The sequence below is a fragment of the Mus caroli genome, unplaced genomic scaffold (genome assembly GCF_978045245.1).
Source record: "Mus caroli unplaced genomic scaffold, Mus_caroli_1 scaffold_12, whole genome shotgun sequence".
Taxonomy (NCBI): Eukaryota; Metazoa; Chordata; class Mammalia; order Rodentia; family Muridae; genus Mus; species Mus caroli.
The window spans coordinates 11,407,411-11,429,030 of NW_028227267.1; the positions used below are offsets into that span (position 1 = coordinate 11,407,411).

General features: G+C 45.0%; 1 protein-coding gene and 1 pseudogene across 12 annotated transcripts in view; both read right to left on the minus strand.

The window, feature by feature from the left end:
• Positions 1–21,620, minus strand: part of Pxk (PX domain containing serine/threonine kinase like) — a 65,865-nt gene that overhangs the window by 29,061 nt on the left and 15,184 nt on the right. For 11 of the 12 annotated variants that reach the window (XM_021181479.3, XM_021181483.3, XM_021181478.3 and 8 more), the window contains exons 2-4: positions 15,828–15,878; positions 13,240–13,287; positions 5,364–5,550 (exon numbers count right to left, since the gene is read on the minus strand). In XM_021181479.3, the coding sequence (XP_021037138.1) occupies positions 5,364–5,550; positions 13,240–13,287; positions 15,828–15,878 (286 nt within the window). Of the gene's footprint in view, positions 1–5,363; positions 5,551–13,239; positions 13,288–15,827; positions 15,879–17,268; positions 17,473–21,620 lie in introns of those variants that run through there. The other variant, XM_021181481.3, reaches the window with a different exon arrangement.
• LOC147001630 (large ribosomal subunit protein eL13 pseudogene) lies at positions 9,533–11,063 on the minus strand (annotated as a pseudogene).

The following is a 21,620-nucleotide window of genomic DNA, read 5'->3' on the forward strand; positions in this document are numbered from 1 at the left end:
TTTGGAAGAGCAGTCGGGTACTCTGACCCACTGAGCCATCTCACCAGCCTGGAAACACATTTTTTAAGCCAGGAAATCTAAAGTAAATAAAGTAGCTGACCTAAACCAGGAGTTTAACAGGCCACAGCTGAAGCTCAAGATTCACAAAGTATTATAAGGTCACATGGACCGACATGTTCCAAGTGATATTTCTCCCATCTTCATTCCTTGTGGAATTATAGCTTTCACAAACAAAGAAATGATTAGCCTTAAGTATGTGCTAGAATAAAAGCCAGAGTTTCAGAAAAATATCTTCCTCGACAACATGGCTCACTTGTGGTAGGTTAGAGAGTGCCTGTCTACTTACAAACATATCCTCTTTTTGTTGTTCATTTATCATTTGAACACTTCCACTTAACACAGACAATGAGAAGAAGAATTTCCTTCAAGTTCACTGCATTAAGAAACTGTCAGCCAGCACTCTGGAGGCAGAGGCAGGCGGATTTCTGAGTTCGAGGCCAGCCTGGTCTACAGAGTGAGTTCCAGGACAGCCAGGGCTACAGAGAAACCCTGTCTCCGGGTGAAAAAAAAAAAACCTATCAGAATAACTGCCTTTTATACCCTGCCCCCTCAAATGCAGTGAATAAGTAAAGCCACTCTAGATCTCTGAGAGCAAACAGCAATCTTACAAAAAAAAAAAAAAAAAGGTGGACTTCACCTCTGCCTGGTGTTAATTATGGTCCAAAAAGCCTGGTGAGGCTTGCACTCACCAGCAGTTCTCTCCATATGTCACAGCAACCTCTCCTGGAATCTGCTGAGAGCTTGGCAAACATTATCACTGTGCATATTTTACAGCACATTGTGAATGAAGAAGTTTGCAGGAGACAAGAGCTGGGTGTTTGTTTACTGACTCACTATGCAGCGGTCCCTAAATATTCCAGAGGAAGCACATGACCATGAAATGCAGGACTGGCTCTATCTGCACTCTGTTCGAGCTGCTCTGAGAGGCCAGGGATGCTGGGAAGGGCTGAGCACAGCTCTGAGAAAGCTGTGCCCTGTTATAAATGTTGATATAATATTTTTACCATTTCTAAACTAAGTTGAAAACCAGTTAAAAGGAAACTACTTTAAATGAAAGTATCCATATCAACTCTGAGGCAATCATGGAAATAACTTCCTACCATAGTACAATGCGTCTCACGAAAGTGCACAGGACGGCAGTTCACAACTAAAGGAGGCAATCAACAACTCAACAGCTGTGCAAGGTCACTGTGTATCTCATACTGCTTTAGACACGGAGAAGCAACAGGGAACAAATAAAACCTGGCAGATTGTGTTCCTGATAAAGAGAGGACTGAGAATTAGACTTTTGTTTTAAACCCTGAGGGTCAGAGAGCTCAAGGCAGAAAACGTTCCTCTTATTTATCTGAACTGTTGTTTATCCTAAGAAATTGAATGATGACTGATACTGACACAGTCTCACCCCAGATTCAGCATCAAATCCATTCAAGCCCATACTGCCTGCCACTTCCTTAAACCAAACTAAACCCAAGCTGCAAGTGTCTAACTGGCTAGGGCTTGGTGGCCCACGATGTTTGGTTCACCTTCCACACTCTGGGCTCTGCCTCCCACAACCCCTCTAGCCTGCCCTCTACACTCAGCTTTTCCACAAGGACCAGCTAAACCTTTAGGCTGAGCCTAAATCTACTATTCTTCTCCCTGCAACCTCTCCTCCTCACACACGTCCAGGACATCTGTTCCTCTCATGGACCTTGAACTTCCTGAACGAGGACTCTAGCTGGGAGGACATCTTTTAACTCAGGTAAAGTCCAGAGCCCTTTGAAAGTATTAATTCTCCCCTACCTGAGCTGTTCTTCCTGGTGTACTGGCCCCCTGGCTCCAAGCCTGCTAATCTCCACTGGCCTCTCAGCTCCCAAAATCAGCACTGCCTCTTCAGGGAAGCCCTCCTCTGTCCCCAGGCCTGATGCACCTTCTAACCCTGTGTACAATCTCCCTGCACAAGTGCTATTGGCCCTATACTGGGAATATATAATAGTGCTCCAATTAATATCTGTTGAAGAAAGAACGAAAGACTCAATACGTTGCCAATTCAATTGTGAAACCTCCCATCAGAATACAGACCCCCAAAAGGAATACATTTACTTTCTACTTGTTTCTCTTATAATACTTATTTTTATTTTTGTTTGTTTGGTTTTTCTCTGTGTAGCTCTGGCTGTCTAGGAACTTTCTATGTAGGCCATCTGACTCTGCCTCCTGAGTTCTGAGATTAAAGGCCTGTACCACCACCACTTGGCTAATATTTATTTTTAAATTTTGCTATCTTACAAAAAAAGTTTTTGTCTCTTTAGGCTGATGGATATTTGGTTGAAAATGGCTACTCAGTTAAGTGCTAAAAAACAAAAGTCCAAGACAGGGAATGGGAAACCAAGCCCCAGCCCATCTTACTGCTTCTTGTGCTTCCAGCTTCCATAGACTCAGAGGTATCAGGTCTCCCTCTGTGCACAGCCTTTGAACCCTCTGAGCTGACTCCTCCAGTCCTGTGGTGGGCTGTGCAGATCCCTAATCTGCTGCTAGGTGCTGTAACCTGCATTCCCTCCAGAATACCCAGCTCTGTTCTGAACATAATCCTCAACTGAGACACTCCTTCCTAGCCTACCAGTCACAGGAGCTCTGAGAGTTAGGTCTAGAAGGGAACTTGCTCATTGCTTGGTCTGTCCCTCCCTTCCCCAGCCCCTTTTGAGAGTGAGTGTATGCTTTACCTTTATGGACACGGTCTTTTGAATAAAACCAGGAAAAGGCCCAGTAACTAAAGGTTGGTTCTCTGGAAGGGCAGGAAACAGCAGCTTAGGAGACCCTGCTGCTTACCCCAAGCCTCAGGTTGACCAGACAGTCCCTCACAAACAAGGCTCCCAGTAAATGTGCTCAAGACAAGGGAAAGTAGGTATGCTGATTTGGGCTACCACTGCAATACAGAACTCAAAAATTGCTGAAGTAGGGCAGTAATCAAGTCAGTTAGAAGCTGAGAAGAGGCAAGGGTATCCATCAGCCATGCTGGAAGGGAGACTTGGTCTTGCTTAGAGAGGCACACCATGTGTGTGGGTGGGGAGTGAACCATGAATTCCAGGGAGCCAAAGCCTTGCTGCAGGAGTGTGTTGGCCAAGAGGAAGTGAGCTGTGCTTCCCTCTTCCGAGGCGGCGGCTGGTAAACCAACCTATACGCAAGGCAAATTCTGGTATTTCATTCGAAGGGAGAGATCAGCCAGCTTCCTCTTTGCTGCTCCCTTTCAGTCCTCCAACGGTGGCCAGACTGGAGCTGGGGATTTCTAGTGGCCTTATACTCTGCTCACATCTACTCTGCACCCTAACCATCGCCTCGGCTGCAGGGGATGGGAAAGAGCCAGGACAGTACTACTCAGGGAAGAATGATGAAAGTGGGGAGTAGGGATAAGACAGACCCCTGACAGGCAGACACACAGAAAGAGGGGTCCTTAAGTAGGTAATAAAGATGGCCAAGTTCCAGCTTCTTCCTCACACTCCTTACCGAAGACAAATGCTTAAAGGGTTCTTTAGACTGTGGATAAATCAAGGAATTCTAGGTGAGATCAGGACACGTTTACCTTAACGTTGAGCGCCTATCGCCTCCCCATCTTTGCTCAAACTGACCAATCCTAAACTAGGGAAGGGGATCCCTTAAAGACTCCTAAAACCCACCCCACACCCTCAAGCAGAGACTGAGCGTCAGCTCTGCTTTGCAGTCTTTCTCCTCATTGCCTGCTCTGTGTGTGTGTGTGTGTGTGTGTGTGTCCAAGCACGTGCGTGCAGGTCTCTGCCTCCTACCAGCACTGGGATTTCAGGTGCAAACCAGTGTCTCTGGGTTTTCACATAGAGTCTTGGACTTAAAACTCAGGTTCTCATGCTTTTGAGGCTAAGATGTTACTGACTCTGCTCTTTGTCCCAGCTGTCTGACAGATGGGGAAACTGAAGTCTGCAGAGAGATGGGGATTACTTAGACCCGGCACATTTGTGCCGCTCTGGCACACGCACACACACACACACACACACACACACACGCATTACACTGGTTAGTTTTGATACAAGAGCTCTAAGATGCCCTCTGGATTCTACCCCATGTGAATATCACTCCTAGAATACAAGAATGCATGAGCTCCATGCCTCCCTGGGCACATTGTATGGCAGGTCACTGATCCTGGCTAGACAGTTGTCACCGTTACATACTCACTCCAGCCTGACACTATCCCTCACGAGAGCAGAACACACAGAGGGCGGGGCTGACTCATCAAAACCACTCAGACGACCAGCTGAGAGTTGTGGAACAGTCAGAGTGAAAGGTTTGCTTCAAACGATACTGACAGAACTGAGGCTCTCCTGAGTCCCAGCCTAGCATAGAAGGTCTTCTGAGCAAAGAAAGAACAGAATCCCTGTAACCGTACAATGCCTGATTCTATGACCCTAGAGTAAGTGAATTTGGAACACCCATTACTTGTCTTGGTTACATTCTGGAAAAGCATTTTCCTTAGCTCTGCATGACGTCTACTAAAGATGGCAAGCACACTCTAAACGAGGCTTCTCGAAGGTGTATGCAAATCACCCGACAACCCATTAAATCAGTTCCTGATCCAGCAGGTCTGGGGAGGACCTCAGTTCCATACTTTTGGCCAACTACACCTACTTGAAAAGCTGCCCTGAGAGCAGTGAGTTCAAGGGCTAAGGCTTTCGCCCTCAGCTGTATAGAAGCCAGTGCAGGAGCTTCAGGTCCTACAGACTGGCTGACGGGCTCAGAGCTGGAGCACAGGGGCTTCTTAAGCCACCCCCCAAGTGGCCCTCCTACGCAGGAAGGCCACACCAGAGTGAAGGAGGTACTTAATTCTTCCTTCTACTGACATCAGGCTTGGGTATTTGACACTGAGTTTGTGTGTAACCAGTAGGGGAGCAAAAGCCATCTCTGCTTGGCACTAAGAGTCCCAGAGCAGGTGGGAGGACACAGGATCAGCCTTTCTGAATCAATATTACATTTAAAGACATTCTAGAAAAACAAGACACACTAAAAACCGAATTGAGGTTGTTCTATGTACTGTAGTGGGCTGCCCACCCTGTTCCACAGAGAAGAAAGCGGGCAGACCACAAGTGCACAGCGGGACTGTTTCGTGGATGTTTTTCTGAACAGGCATCACACACATTTTGGAAGTAAGTTATGCCCCTTCTATAGATGTCAGACAATTACAACCAAGCAAGACTTTTCAAAGAAACCCTGCCCTGTTGCAAAGGTGCACGTCTCCCCACAAACCCCACCCCTCGCTGAGCTCACAGCCTGCGACGTCACAGCCCGCACACTCCATTTCTTACCAGTATAGTTTGCAGAATAGTTGTTTGGGTCTAGGAACTTCTTGAGCAGCTCACAGTTGGACAAGACATGATTTGCCATGATAACGTTAAGGTAGTTCTGAAGGCCTCGCTGCCTCTCAGCTATGAATTCACGGTCCATGTTTCCAATCAGTTTCTTGGGAGGAAGAGGCAGACTTAGGCCTGTAATCTGAAAGAATGGAAGGAAAAGAGGGAAGAAAAGGAGTTATATTCATGTTATCTACGAGTTAAATTTGATATCTGAGTCCTGAAGCACGATGGTTCATTAAGTATAAAACAATATAGACTTTGAAGATACACCCTAATATTTTATTATGATTTCATGTATAAAACTATACATCTCATAATTGTGTAAAATTATATGTGATTGTAACTGGGTTTTGTTTTTTCACTTTTGCCGAGGTTATATATGGACATAATACAAAGAAAAATCGTTTTTTACAAAATTAGCACGAGCAGCCAGGCAGTGGCAGTGCATGCATTTAATCCCAGTACTTGGGAAAGCAGAGACAGGTGTCTTTGAGTTCTGAGTTCAAGGCTGGCCTAGTCTACCGAGTGCTTTCCAGGACAGCCAAGGTTACACAGAGAAACCAAGAAGAAAACGTTCTCCTCCACAGTTCGTGTTTACACTAGGCGACATGAACTAGCGACTGCTAAGCCTCCTTTAGGTTCTGTGATATATACAGGATCCTATGAGGTTACCTGGTTCATGTCTCAAAATGCTTCCTTCTTATAAGCTATCTGAATAATTGCTTAGGTCTCATCTGGGTTTCCTTTGTTTGTTTGTTTTGTTTTTCTGAGAGGGTTCTCTGTGTAACAGTTCTGGCCTGGGACTTGAGTGCTAGGATTAAAAGCGAGTACCATCATGCCCAGCCCTCATTTGGACTGGACTTTCTTTTCTTCTTTTGGTTTTTTTTTTTTTTATTGTTGTTGTTTGTTTTTTTGTTTTTTCAAGACAGGAAGACAGGGTTTCTCTGCATAGCCCTGGCTGTCATGGGCCAGGCTGGCTCAAACTCAGAGATTGAGCTGCCTCTGCCCCCCAAGTCTGGGATTAAATGTATGAGCCACCACCTCCCAGCTGGCATTTGGGTTTTCAACCTAAAATGTTTGGTTTTCACTTCTGTATTTCTATTTGTCCTTGAAGGAGTGAATGAGTGAGTGAGTGAGTGAGTGAGTGAGTGTGTTTGTGTGTGTGTGTGTGTGTGTGTGTGTGTGTGTGTGTGTAAAATCAATTCATTACTGCTTACAATGGCTAGGGAAAAAGAAAAGGTAAAAGCGGGTACTCAATGCACTGTCATTTTCTAGATCACTTAAAACTATTACGATTTTTTTTTAAAGATTTATTTATTTATTATATGTAAGTACACTGTAGCTGTCTTCAGACACTCCAGAAGAGGGCGCCAGATCTCGTTACGGATGGTTGTGAGCCACCATGTGGTTGCTGGGATTTGAACTCTGGACCTTCGGAAGAGCAGTCGGGTGCTCTTACCCACTGAGCCATCTCACCAGCCCACGATTATTTTTAAACTTGAAAAACAAAGCAAATTTACTTTCCAGAGCCACAGTGCTATTTGACACTTATAAATAAATAAAAAATAAAAATAAAAACAAAAAAGCAATCCAAGTGACATATATACTGAGCAGTTGAGGGTGCGGTCTAATAAGAAGGGCATCTTCAAGTTAGAAAAGGACGACGCAAGGTAAGCTAGTCTGGGCAAACCTGACTCAGGCGCTACTCTGGGTTTTCACACAACACTGATACAGTCAAATGAAAGATGCAAGAGATGTGTGGTGGCTGGAGTGAGCATGGCCCCCACAGGCCCGTGTATGTGGTGAACACTTGGTCCCCAGTTGGTTGCTTGTGGGTTGAGGAGACATGGCTGCTGGGGATGTGTCACCAGAGGCAGGTTTGACAGCCTGCAGCCGTGTCTCCGAGCAGTTTGCTCTCTCTGCCTCACACTTGTACCTCAAGATCTTTCTCAGCTGGCTGCTCAAGTTGCCATGTCTGCCACTTGCTGCCATGGGGTTCTAAACCCCTGGAAAGGGACCTCGAAATAAACTCCCTTCTATGAGTCGCCCATCTCTCCTCTATAACTATGAAAACATGTCAGACACAATTAGGATAAATCTACCACAGCACAGCTCATCACAAGATAAGACACTTACATGTCAAGTGCTTTTCCTCATTCATCAAGCTAAGCTTTATCTAATTGTCATTTCTCCAAGAGATCTTAGCAAAAAGGCCAAAAAGTGATTGCAGCTTCTTTTTTTGTTTGTTTGTTTTTGTTTTTTTGTTTTTTCAAGACAGGGTTTCTCTGTATAGCCCTGGCTGTCCTGGAACTCACTTTGTAGACTAGGCTGGCCTCGAACTCAGAAATCCGCCTGCTTCTGCCTCCCGAGTGCTGGGATTAAAGGCGTGCGCCACCACGCCCGCATAGCTTCTTATTTAGCTAAATAAAATGCATAGGTACAAAGAAAACACATTACTCAGCACGCCATTGTTTTTCTTGATGTTGCTCATGGACAGAAAGCATTAATAAGGCAATATATAAATATAGCCTAAAACATAACTGGTGTATCCTTTAAAAATAATTTATAAAAATTGCTGAATTTTTATATACACCTGGGGATATTTTAAGTCATGGATGTGCTCATATATGGGAATAAACTACCTTTTTCCCCTTCAAAACCTTTTATTTTAAAAAAAATTATGTGTATAACTGTTTCCCTTGTATTTATGACTATGAAATCCAGTGCATAGTGCCCATGGAAGCCAAAAGAGTACATCAGACTCTAGAACTGGGGTTATAGAGGGTTATGAACTATTGTGTGGGTGCTGGGGATCAAACCCAGGTCCTCTGGAAGAGCAACCTTTGCGCCACCTCTCCAGCTCCCATGAATACTGTCACAACTTTTGGCAAACACAGTTATCTTTGGGAACAGGTAATTAATTCCTGTTCTCTGTGATGGAATAGTTATCATATTCACTTACCCTTTTCAACTAAAAGAGAAAAACATTCCTTTTTTAATCAAGATGACTAATTATTTAAGCAAGGGTATTTTAGAATTTTTTCCTTATTTACTGTGAACAGATTTAACAGCATCCACTGAGTCCTACAACATCCTACAGGGCGGCAGTGGGCTCAAACTCTCGGATGTTGGCTATTTTCCATTCATGGTGGGAAGCATGCATTTAATAAAATGTCTGTCTTTTCTGCTTGTTGATTTTGAGTAGTTTCAAACACTCTAGGTAACCGAGAATGACTCTGAGCCTGATTCTCACGCCTCCATCTCCTAAGTGCTGGGACTATAGGTGTGTACAATACCTTACTCAGTGTCGTGCCAGGGAACTGAGCCCAGAGCGTCATGCTTGTCAACTGAGCTACACTCCAGCCTACCACATCTGTCTGGAATGGTGAGGGCTGGGATTACCGGCCTGGGCTAGCACACTTGGGTTCTGGACATTCCTCACAGTTTATCACAGGAAGTGCTTTGTTATCTGGGAAGATACTCACTGAGCTATCATCGCAACCCTCGGGCTAATTTTTCAGACTTCGCTTCATACTAAGAAAGAACTGTTCTGTCTGACATCTCCCAAATCTTCAGAGCCGTCTTCCCCATGCTGTGAATCTACAGTCCTGAAAGCAATAGCTACTCCCCAAGGTGCTGAAGCTGCAATGGGAGTTAATTTTTAAACCTTGCTGCTTAAAAAGTTTAGCATCTAAGAGATGTATTGTGTCCCCTTCTGCCTTCTCCTATGATGTTGACAACCTCCTCACCCCAGAAAATAAAACCTTAGAGGGGAGAAAAGAATCGCACACAGAGGACAGTCAGTAAGACTGGACGCCTTCACACAGGCCGTGTCAAGCCAGCTCCTTTCACTAGCTTCGCCTTGTTTCAACAAAGCCCAACTTCCCTTGAAAGGAGAAGCACTGTGGGGAAGCAAGGGCAGCAGAGAAACCCATAAGTTCGATTCATAACAACTTCTGAGTGGCAGTGCAGAGCTGGAAGTTTCCAAAGTGGAACCTGAAGTTGGTCCTCTGGCCTAGTAGAAGCTTCTAAACTACACAGAGCCCAGACCAGCGCTTCCAGGAACCTAGCTTTTTTTTTTTTTCTTTATGGAAAATGTATTGCACCTCTCCAGCAGCCCATTACTTTTTCTTTTCAATGCCTTGCTTACAGTCCTTCTCTTCTGTGATGACGCTGGCCTTTTCCTTTTTGTACACATTCCGGATGGGCATCACAGATCCTGTCAGCTGGGTGGCCAGCTTCAGCTCGTCAGCAGAACTGTCTCCCTTCTTCAGAGCAGAAGGCTTCCTGGGGAACAGGATGAGCTTGGAGCAGTAGTCCTTCAGGCACTGCACGTTGGCCTGAAGTGACTCAGTGGATTTGTTGGGCCCACAGAGATGCCAATGGTGCGAGTCATTTTCTTGTGGATGCCAGCCACCCTGAGTTCCTCCAGGCTGAAGCCCCTGCAAGCCTGGACCTTGGTGTGGTATCTAACTGTAGGGCACCTCATCTCACGATGGGCCTGATGGGGCCCGACACGGGATGAGGGGCTATGCGGCGCGCTTTTGCCTGCCGGGCCTTGAGCCTGCGGATCTTGCATGCCAGCTGGTTGAACCAAATGTCCACTCGCTGCTGCCAATCCTTGTGAAGTGGGGCTTCCAGATCATGCCATTCCGGCTGGGCGCCAAGGCTGCCTCCTATACAGGAGAACGGCCGAGTGGAAAGGGATGAACCTAGCTTTTATCTGGAGGAAAACCCTCCATTTCTCCTTACTCCCTTCCAGCATCGAAGCTTAATAAGTTGTAATTACCTTCAATCATATGCCAGTGAGTGTTCTAAACTCTCAACAACCCCTAATTTCAGCATGAAATAAGTTTCTCCAAGGTCACCAATACAGTAAAATTCAAATCATAAAACATTTGAAATGTGAGACTTCAGAAGAGTCCTTTTCACTTGAGAAGAAGAAAATGAGGCTGACCTAAGAGAAAACCTGGCTGACCTAAGGTGTACCAGCAGCTGCTCCTCAGTTTCCCCGGAGTCTAAGGACAGTTGCAGCTCCTTCCCTCTCCACCCAGTTCCCACCCGTCTCCTTAACTTCCCACTGCTGCGGTCCCTGGATGGCTGTTAACTTGACACTGCATATATTTGAAACATGGTGCTTTTTTCTTTGTTGTTACTATGAAATAGGATAACCATAAAACTTGTGGAAGACGCAGACTTTTCTTCTATTTTTCTACTTATATAGCTTATGTGTGTTTTAGCAGGACTTGGAAAGTACCACATACCATAAAGTGCTGGGGAAACAAAACCATAACCCACAACCCTGCATCTGGGGATCATCACTGTCAAGATTTTGGCATACTTCCTTCCAATCTTCCTAAACATTTAATGTCATTATATCATGTGGCATGGAAGTTTACATTCTGATTGTCATTTGCACCAAAGTATGTTCCTGTGGGATTCAGACTCCATACTTGGGATTCTATTTCTCTCGTCTGTAGAGAATATAAACAGATCCTGAAAACCATGGTCAGATTCATTCTGAGGTTTCTGGACTCTCTGGTTATAGAGGTTGTTTTTAAATTATTTCCCTGCCCAAACGCTGGATGTACTTTCTTCTGTTTGTTTACTTGGACAACTAAAAACCTCCCGCCGCCAGATGCGGTGGCCCATTCCTGTAATCCCAGCATTCGAGGCAGGAGGACCAGAGGAGTTCAAGGTCATACTGGGCTACACAGTGAAGGTGGAGACCAGCCTGGGTTTTATGGAACCCTATCTCAAAACAAAACAAAACAAAACACCCCCCTATAGGCCATGTGGATATTTGAAGGTGGAGACAAGCCTGGGCTTTATGGAACCCTATCTCAAAACAAAACAAAACACCCCCCTATAGGCCATGTGGATATTTGCATATGAAATAAGATGCGGGTAGGAAACACCAATCTTAAAAAGCAAAACCACACTGAAGCAAAACTAAACTCCAGGCCAGCCGGGGCTATACATGGCAAGAAATAATAACAATCACTCAAGCTCTGTCCACATGTTTGTCATCTAGAGATTTCCGCTGGTTATGATAAAACTAAAAGCAAGTAACGGGGTGAAGCTGTAGCCAGTGGTAGAGCCGAGGGCATGCAAAGGCCCTGCACTCAATCTCCAGACTACAAAGCAAGGATCAACAGTAATACCACTGTGTCCTACAGATTCTTGGGCCAACTGCAGAGGAAAAAGTACATGTTCTTTTACAGTAAAAGAACAGCTCAGCCGGGCGTGGTGGCGCACGCCTTTAATCCCAGCACTTGGGAGGCAGAGGCAGGCGGATTTCTGAGTTCGAAGCCAGCCTGGTCTACAGAGTGAGTTCCAGGACAGCCAGGGCTACAAAGAGAAACCCTGTCTCGAAACAGCTCTGCTGATACCATTTTCTGAAGTCTGACCTAAATCATAGCTGTCTGAAGGGAAAGGAAGCATTATGCTCCTTTCTACCCAAGTTCTCCTGACCTTGGCGCACAGCATTAGTGCTTGGCACTCAGCATGTGTGATAACTACCAGCTCAGTCACAAAGAGGGCAGCCAGCCCTCTGCCTCGCAGCTGATCTGGCTCTGGCAGAAAGGTTTCTATTATCACTCACATCTGAGGAATGGTACAAGCCCAACAGTACTTAGGACTCCACAGCCCTTGAAGACCAGTCTGCCAGGGAGAGAACTCATTGGCACAGCCAAGGATTCTGATGGTGCTGACTCCCATCCGCGAGCCTTCATGCATTCCTGGCACTGGCTGTCTCACCAGACAAAGCCTTGGCAGAGCTTCCTTCTTTTGATTAAAGACATCAGGTTAGAATATTAAAATCCAAGAGATTTAGAAATGTGTACTTCAGAGAAATTGTCAAGCAGAAAAAGACCGAGTGTCTACCGTTATGGTTTAATGATGATATGCAGCGCTAAATGCAGAGAAGTCCAGCAGAAAAGCCTATAAGAGAGAGCCCCAGATCCACCTATGTTGTAAAAAATATTCAGGGGCTGGTGAGATGGCTCAGTGGTTAAGAGTGCCAACTGCTCTTCCTAAGGTCCCAAGTTCAAATCCCAGCAACCACATGGTGGCTCACAACCATCCATAACGAAATCTGATGCCCTCTTCTGGAGTGTCGGAAGACAGCTACAGTGTACTTACATATAATAAATAAATACATCTTTTAAAAAAAAAAGAAGTTATTAAAAAAATATTCATTCTCCATCTGGAGCGTCTACCCCAACCTTTGATCATTTAGTTCACAGATAAAAGATACATATAACCTTTATACTTATAATAAGCCTTTATTATCACTAAGGCTGGGCAGATATCTACACTCTATGCTATTAAAATCTATTTCCTATTGATAACCCCAAGTTATTACTTACTATGATTCATCCGGGCTGCTCTTAACTCCAATTGGCCAGCTCTCATGGCCATGTTTTCTTGATTCCTAACCCATGGTGTCTTTCTCCTCTCTCCACATTCTCATCCAGCTGTGGTCTCCTCAAGCCCAGGGACCCAAGACCTCTGCCTATCTCTCTTTTGCCCAGCTATTGGCTGTAGGCATCTTTATTCACTAATTGGAAGGCAAGGTCACATAGCATCACATATCCATATGTGCAGACTCTCTCGTCCCTGGGAGCAACCAGGCCTTGGGGGAGGGGGGGCGGCGGGCGGGCAGTACTTATCATTACAAGACATATCAAAAGATCAAATCTCAACAGACCTACATAAATTATATATGTAGTCATATATGTAGTCAGTCCTGATCCACAAAGGGAGATTCTCCACACATTCTAACAGAAAGGCATCACTCGCAGTCAGCGTGATTGGAAGCACTTACTTGCAAGCTGTTGTTAAGCAGATCGAAGTCACTGTACCTTCTGACGATCTGTAAGAGACAGAACAGCGCTGTTTTGATTCAGCAAAGGCATCCATCCCTCTCCACCTCCTGACCTGGGAGTCCCTGGTGCTGCAGAGCTGGAGCATTTGTGCCAGCAGAGCAGTGCTGCCCAGTTTTCACTGTTTGACTGATAAGCCAAAGTGAACTGGTTAATGCCAGTCAAATTCACAAGGCATCAACAAGAGATTTAAACATCAACGAAAATATTGTTTTTCTTGTTTTCAGGACAAATTGCCTTTCTAATATCTTTCATATTAACTGAGTCCATGGAAAGGTGGATTAATGATTTGCAAAAGAAAAGTTTTACCAGGCATAAATGACAACAAGAGGAGGCAGACAGCTCTGATGCCACTTGTCCTTGTCAGGGATAAAACATCATCCAGTCAAAATGGCAGCACCCCTAGGACTAAGTCTGTTCCTGAAGGTCAGGCTGTCTCACCTCTTGGCAGACAGTCCAGTTTTTACGTCCTGTGTCCTTTCTCAGTTGTACTGATGCTACTACTTAGAACATAGCCAAATCCTACTAGCCCTGGTGTGCTGGCTTCTTTTATGTCAGTGTGACAGCAGCTAACGTCATATGGGAAGAGAAAATCTTGATTGAGAAAATGCTCCCAACAAGTTGGGCTGTGGTAAATTTCTTGGTTGATGATTGATGTGGGAGGACCTAGTTCTCTGTGGGCCTCACTATGGGCTGGCTCCTGGATGCTGTAAGAAAGCAGGCTGAGAGGCTGGAGAGATGGCTCAGTGGTTAAGAGCACTGACTGCTCTTCTGAAGGTTGTGAGTTCGATTCCCAGCAACCACATGGTGGCTCACAACCATCCGAAACAAGATCTGGAGCCCTCTTCTGGAGTGTCTGAAGACAGCTACAGTGTACTTACATATAATAAATAAATAAATCTTTAAAAAAACAGGAAAAAAAAAAAAGAATTAACTCCCTAAGCTTACACTGCAGGATGAATGGGTCTTCACTGACCGATCTCTTTAAAAAAAAAAAAAGAAGAAGAAAGGCTGAGCAAGGCTTAGGAACAAGGCAGTAAGCAGTACTGCCATGGCCTCTGCTTCGGTTCCTGCCCTGCTATTCCTGCCCTGGCTTCCCTCAGTGATGGACTTACATAAGATGTAAAGGGAAATCAACCCTTTCTTCCCCAAGTTGCCTTTGTTTTAGGTGTTTTTATCAGAGCTAGAAACCATAAATAAGACATTTAGGTAATGAGATCATTGTGCTTTTGAATAGTTTGAATTCAGTCACTGGTTCTCAAATGTATGTAGATAAATTACCTGGATACCACCTAGAACCTTACCTACAGAGAGTGTCATGCAGTAAGGGTGGGGGTCCAAGAGCCCCCTTTTGTTAAGTACCCCAGGTTTATAATGCAGTCGATCTAGAAAACTTGTATCAGGGTTTGACCATTCTGGTAAGACAATTCTTGCCAGATACACATAAAGTTACATGCTATCCCTGATAGCAAGGAAGCGGAAGGCAGGACAGTGCTGATCTGCCAGTGTCTAAAGCACATGGCCTCAGGTCAACTGCTTACCTCCCAAGTGCAAGAGGGAAGAATGCTGGCACAGAGGAATGGTTTAAGATGGAATAAATTAATGTGTTTAAATCAGTGCTGGACACTTCGTAAATGGTCAACAGATGACAGATGCAATTCCTAGTCAGACAAAAGCAGCATGACATTTTAGGCAAAGAAAAGACCACATTTGGTGCACTCGGTCAGAGACTGCCTAAGGTGGAGCCAAGGCTTGAGCTGGGTCTCAGACCAGCTACCCAGCAGGGGGTAGGAAGGCAACGATGAACACTAAAGGAGCCCAACACAGAATCCAGCCACCCTCCTCAAGCCAACCAGGAATGGGAAAGACCTTTAGTTCTCAACATTGTCTTTCTCTCTAAGGCCAGCACTGAGAAAAGCAGAGCTGGGGACCTCAGGAAGAGCATCCTTAGGGACAGCAGCTAGCACCAGTTGTCACGAGTAAACATGTCCATAAAATGCTGTGACTTCACTATGCATCACTTCTGCCTGGTGGACTCCACTGTCAGGGTTTCAGGATTGAGCTGGAGACAGTTTTTTAGAATATTCTTCCTGGCAACCATGTACACATTAACCACACCACCACAAACAAAAAAGCCCTGATACAAGCTTTCTAGATCCTACATTATAACCTGGGGTACTTAACAATCTTAAAGCCAGAGAAACGGTTCGCGGGTAAACAGTTGGTGGGTTAACAGCAGTTTGCTTCCCAATACCTATATCCATGGCTCACAACTGCCTGTTACTCCTGCCCCAGGGAATCCAACTTCCTCTTCTGGCTTTTATGGGCGTGGCATTCATAACCACAAACCCACACGGACACATATACATGATTAAAAAATCAAAATATGCAATCTAAAGGCTTACACCTAAAAGAAATATGATTTGCAGTATATGAATATTCTGACCTTTCCAGATTTTCTGACACCCAGAGAGAGCTTTGGCCACAAGTTTAATTTTTTTTTTCTTTTTCAATAAATGAAAATGCTCACCTGCCAGCTGTTTTCTGCAGAAATTCCTCTTTGCACCCGGATGATATATTCCTAAAAGGGATGAAAGAAAGAGCTTTAGCTATAAAATAAAAAGCTATCTGGGCGAGGGATGTGGCTAGGTAGCCAGAAAGTAAGTAGCATGAAGGCAGCTCTGGGTTCAGTCTTAGGCAGGGCAGCAGGGAGCTTCAGGCCACGGTGGCCCACATCTGTACTCCCAGCAACAGGAGACTAAAGCAGGAGAATGACAAGTTGGAGGTCACCTTGTGTTATACTGTGAGATTCTGTTTTAATTGATGTGGATACCAGATAAACATATGACTTGAAATAAAAGGGCCAGAGTCATGGCTCAGTTAAGAGTGCTTGCCGGGCGGTGGTGGCGCACGCCTTTAATCCCAGCACTTGGGAGGCAGAGGCAGGCGGATTTCTGAGTTCGAGGCCAGCCTGGTCTACAAAGTGAGTTCCAGGACAGCCAGGGCTATACAGAGAAACCCTGTCTCGAAAAACCAAAAAAAAAAAAAAAAAAAAAAAAGAGTGCTTGTTGCTTTTTCGAAAGATGTGGGTTCTGTTCCCAGCACCCCTATGGTAGCTCACAACCATCCATAACCCCAGTTCCAGGATATATGTCACCCTCTTCTGACCTCCAATATACCAGGCAGACACACAGAATACATACATACATACATGCAGACAAAATATGCACACAGAACATAAATGAATCTAAAGGGAAAAAAGTATGAGTGTGTGTGTGTTGTGTGTGTGTGTGATGCTTTTTGTAGTTTTTGTTTTCCCAGACAAGGATCTCACTATGGAACTCTGGCTGTCCTGATCTGGCCACTAACTCATGGAGATCTACCTGCCCGTGCCTCCCAAGAGCTAGGATTAAAGGTGTGGGGCACTATGGCTGCTTTAAAAGTAAAGTTTATCAAGAGGATTTTAAAAACGGACAGTTACAGCTTGGATACCTCTAATCAGGAGATCCAAATCTCAAACACTCCGGGTCCTCACACCATTGTCCAAAAAGCTCCAGACTTAGCAGGGCTGAAGTGCCTGACACATCAGCACCTGCACTGCAGCCCTGGGAACCAGAGGCAGGAAGATAACCAGCTGGATACCAGCCTAGGCTACATCATCTATGCATAGAGAGTCACTAACTTCAGAGAAAAGAAAATTAAGACCCTCTGGGCAATGGTGGTGCACATCTTTAATCCCATCACTCAGGAGGCCAAGGCAGGTGGATCTCTAAGTTTGAGGCCAGCCTGGTTTACAGAGTGAGTTCCAGGATAGCCAGAGCTATACAGAGAAACCCTGTCTCTTAAGTGGTGGGAGTCAGAGACAAAGAAAAAGACCCAAACACTCAGGGAAACTGTCTATTTTTGCACTTAGGTTCAATGAATGGTGAATAGCCATTTAAAAACAGGTTAGACTAGAGAAGATGGCTTACTTGTTTGTGAAACAGGTCTCTTGTAGACCTCTGTAGACCTGGCTAGCCTTAGACTTTGCCATCAACCTCCTGCTTCAGCCTCCTGGATGTTGGGAGCATGGGCATGGACCACTCATGTTCCCAGGATACCCATGTCCAGGGTCTTCTCGCTGCCTGTGTATGGATCTTTCCGCTTAGGTTTCCTCTTAGGTTTCCTCTTAGGTCCAGGCAATGACCCTTTCTGAAAGGAGCCTTAGGATCTACTGTCAGACAACATAGATAAGGATTATGACCTAGCAGCAGGTGTCTATGAGGGAATTTCCAGAAAGGTTTTACTGAAGAGGGAAGGCTCATCCTGAATGGCAGTGTACTGGCTAGTTGACACAGCTGGAGTTATCAGAGAAAAGAGCTTCAGTTGAGGAAATGCCTCCATGAGATACAACTGTAAGGCATTTCCTCAATTAGTTGGGGGGGGGGGGGCGGTGGCTCTTTATGGGTGGTGCCATCCCTGGGCTGTTAGTCTTGGGTTCTACAAGAGAGCAAACTGACCAAGCCACAGGAAGCAAGCCAATAAGTAACATCCCTCCATGGCCTCTGCATCAGCTCCTGCTCCCTGACCTGCTTGAGTTCCAGTCCTGATTTCCTTTGGTGATCAACAGCAACACAGAAGTGTAAGCTGAATAAATCCTTTCCTCTTCAACTTCTTGGTCATGATGTTTGTGCAGGAATAGAAACCCTAACTAAGACAGATGGGCTGTCCTGAAGTGGGTGAATTTTAAAAGGACAGCTGAGCACCAGCATTTGCCTCCCTTGCTTCTTCACTGGACGCCATGTGACTGCTTATTCTCCTGCCACCAGGCCTTCCCTTAAACATATTGAATGTTCAAACTGCAACCAAAATAAACCATTCTTTAAGTTGCTTTTGTTTGGTGTTTTAGCATAGCAGTGGCAAAAATAACAGTTCAGTCTTAGTCATCTCTTCCTCCTCTCCTTCCCTCCTTCTTTTTTGATTTCTCTCCCATCCCCTTTGGTTTTTTGAGACAGTATTTCATTGTGTAGCCCAGGCTGGCCTCGAACTCACAGAGATCTGCCTGCTTCTGCTTCCTGAGTACTGCAGTTAAAGGTATGTGCCACCTCCATCCTGCATTCAGTTTTCTAATAGAAACTTAAATGAAACTGATGTTTTGGTACATCCTTTAATCCCAGCGTTCACAAGGCAAAGGCAGACAGACCTCATGAGGTCAAAGCTAGTTATATAAATTTCATTATTTTCCCTGGATCTCACAAGAATATGAGAAAACTGACTCCTGAGAGCTGTCCTCTGACCTCTACGTGAGCTGTGATGGTGAATGCCTACTTTCACACACACACACGCACATACACACACATATACATAAAACATATTGCTTACTTTAGAAATAAACTTAAGGCCAGCCTGGTCTACAAAGTGAGTTCCAGGACAGCTAGGGCTACAGAGAAGCCCTGTCTCAAAAAACTAAAAAAATAAAAAATAAATAAAAATAAACTTAAATCATAAAGAGTGATAAAATCGCTCTGTTTGGTAAAGGACTACATCTATGACGACGCCAAGAGCAGCGGCTGTGTTATAGTCTGTGAGCCCCATGTGCTGTGTAGTTACAGACAGACACAGGAAAGAAAGGTGAAAAGCTAGAGGTAGTTTTGCTCAGGACATTTCTATTCTGCTTCAATGGATCAAAACTACTTCCTGCTAAAAAAGACGTTGATTTTTTTCAAGATTCCTCAGAACTGCCATACAAACTGGCCAAAATGAAATACCTCACTCAAATTTCCATTGTTTGAGCTGTCCACTGCCCAAAAGCCCTGGAGACCTGAAGTCAGCTTCCTCCTGAGCTGCAAGCTGAGATGGCACCCCAGATTCTCCAGTGACTCGTGCCCACCCTTCTCACCCTCTCTGACATGGAACACCCTCTGTGCGGATAAGAGAGTGTCAATCACCAAGGTCCTAAAAGACAGACAGGAGCACTAAGAAGTCCAGGCTACACCAACCTAGGCACCTGTAGTTACTCCTAGAGAGCTCCCTCCCTCCTCACCTTCCTGCCACTACACATTTACTCTTGGTATGCAAGGGAGTTGGGAGCGCTTGGGCACTGTGGCAAGTCATTATAGTCTGGTGCTGACATTTTTCAAATTGGACATGTACTAGGTCACATGATATGTGGCATAAAAGAAGAGAGAAGAGAATTAAGAGGAACCTCCACCCTGCAGAAATAAAACCTTTGCATGGGCAGAAAGGACACCAGTGGACCAAACCAAGCCCCAGCCCAGCCTAAAGATCTTCCTCTTCCCTTCCTCTCACCATAAGGGCTCAGCTCATTTGTTTCTCTGAGTATAGTCCATACTTAACCTAAGTCTCTTGGGGTTGTAAACGTGGAGAAGCATCACCCTCATGAAAGAGCGAGGGAGCTGTGCTCTGTGAGGGCAGCTATCGGGATGGGAAGCAGCCCTGCCTTGTCTACCTGGTCTGGGATGGGAAGCAGCCCTGCCTTGTCTACCTGGTCTGGGATGGGAGGCAGCCCTGCCTTGTCTCAGAGACAGTTCTCTCAGGTCACTCCCAAGCTCACTTCTCTACTGGCACTGGTCCCTCACTGGAAGGACCAGGGAGAATGCTGCAAACAAGAGACAAACAGTACTTCTCTGCTCTGGAACTTCCCAAGGCTCCCACTTGCCATAGGTTAAGTCCCCAACCAACCTTCTACATTCTCGTACATCCTGACCAAACAAATCTTTCCTTTCTATTTAATACCTCTCTATCAGACTGTTGATATCCTAAAAACTCCTGTTTTATGTACGCCTTTCAGTTTGCTGTTCAAAATATTTAAATCCTGGAGTGCTCAGCTTTTTAAATGCTAACGCTATTTCCGTCCTGTGTCCATGCTTGGGAAAATAGCTCTCTCTGACTGGATTAGTCTGGAAGAGCTCTGCACGTTTCTTAGGTTGCAGATCTCCCCTGGCACACGGCACACTGTGAGGTCAGCACCGAGACATAGCAAAGGGCTCTTGAGAGGCTTTTGCCAACCACCTCGCCCTTGGGAATGAGGAAGTCTGTACCTACCATAAACAGGTAAAATCTACGTGCTCTAAAAAAGAGCCACAGGATCTCTAGGTCTCAGATTGAGACCTCTCTAAGGAACTAACATTCAGGCTAGGTGTGGTGACACACACTCAGGAGGCTAACACACGATAATAGAGTTCACAGGCTGTCAATCTTCAGGCCTGTCTGGTAACACAGTGGAGACCTTGAGTCAAACAAACAAGCAAACAAACAAAAAACCATACTTTGTTTAAGGTTCAAACTTAGAAAGCCAAACAGTGCAGCAGCTGTGACTGAGGCAGCAACATCCTGAGGGTCATCGCGTCTTCTGAGGAACTCTCAGAATAGAATGGCTTGTTCAGCTCACTGGCACCTGCCTGGCTCCACCATCCTTAATATATCACTTAGAATGAATGATTTACTCTTTGCTCTGATAAATGGGCATCATTTATCACTGTTTGTTCTGTAGACTTTCAGTGCTAGAACCTAGTTTTTATTCTCTGTCAATTTCTGTGCAAACCAACAGTGTGCAAAAAAAGAAAAAAAAAAACCCTCAAACAAATGAAATTTTTAAGGATTTTAAAGGCATCTGAAGAACCACAAATTCTTAATATAAACTCTGGCAGGTGAGAGAAGCCAAGCGTATCTCCTTCCCAACCACTAAAGTCTGTTTAAAACTTCTAATTAATTAGATCATAGAACCTTCAGCTTTATTCTTCCCAAAACAAAATCCCCCAATTTGGTTTATGCAAATCCAAAAAGAGTAGTTTCTTTCTGCTCACAGCATAGTCAAGGAAAGCACACAGCCCACTTTGGTCTCTGCAATGAACACACTCATGATCTCAGGCCCTTTTCAAGTTCACGCTCTCTTCCGTGGAATGGTCTCTCCCAACAGAAGAGCTGCTGCTCTGCACAAACTTCAGAGACAGATTGTGCTCCAGTTAGAGAGGAAGCACTCTGAACTCTGCTGACCTCAGACAGGGCTACAGAATGCATGCATGTGCTTGTTTGTGTCTCAGACAGGGTCTCTCACTGTGTAGCCAAGGCCGAGCCCGGGTTCATGATTCTCTTGCCTCAGCCCTCCAAGTACCGGGATCATAGACATGTGCCACCTAGCCTTTGGATGCATGTTAAACAGGAAACTCTTGGAGCATTTTATAGTATAGTGGCCCTTAGATTCTACCAAGAAAATGATATAATTTGCTAAAATGAGAACTCAGTAACTAATCCTTATATCAAAGCAAAGCACAAACACATAATGGCTCCTCGAAAAAAAAAAAAAAAAGCTGTTAAATGAAAT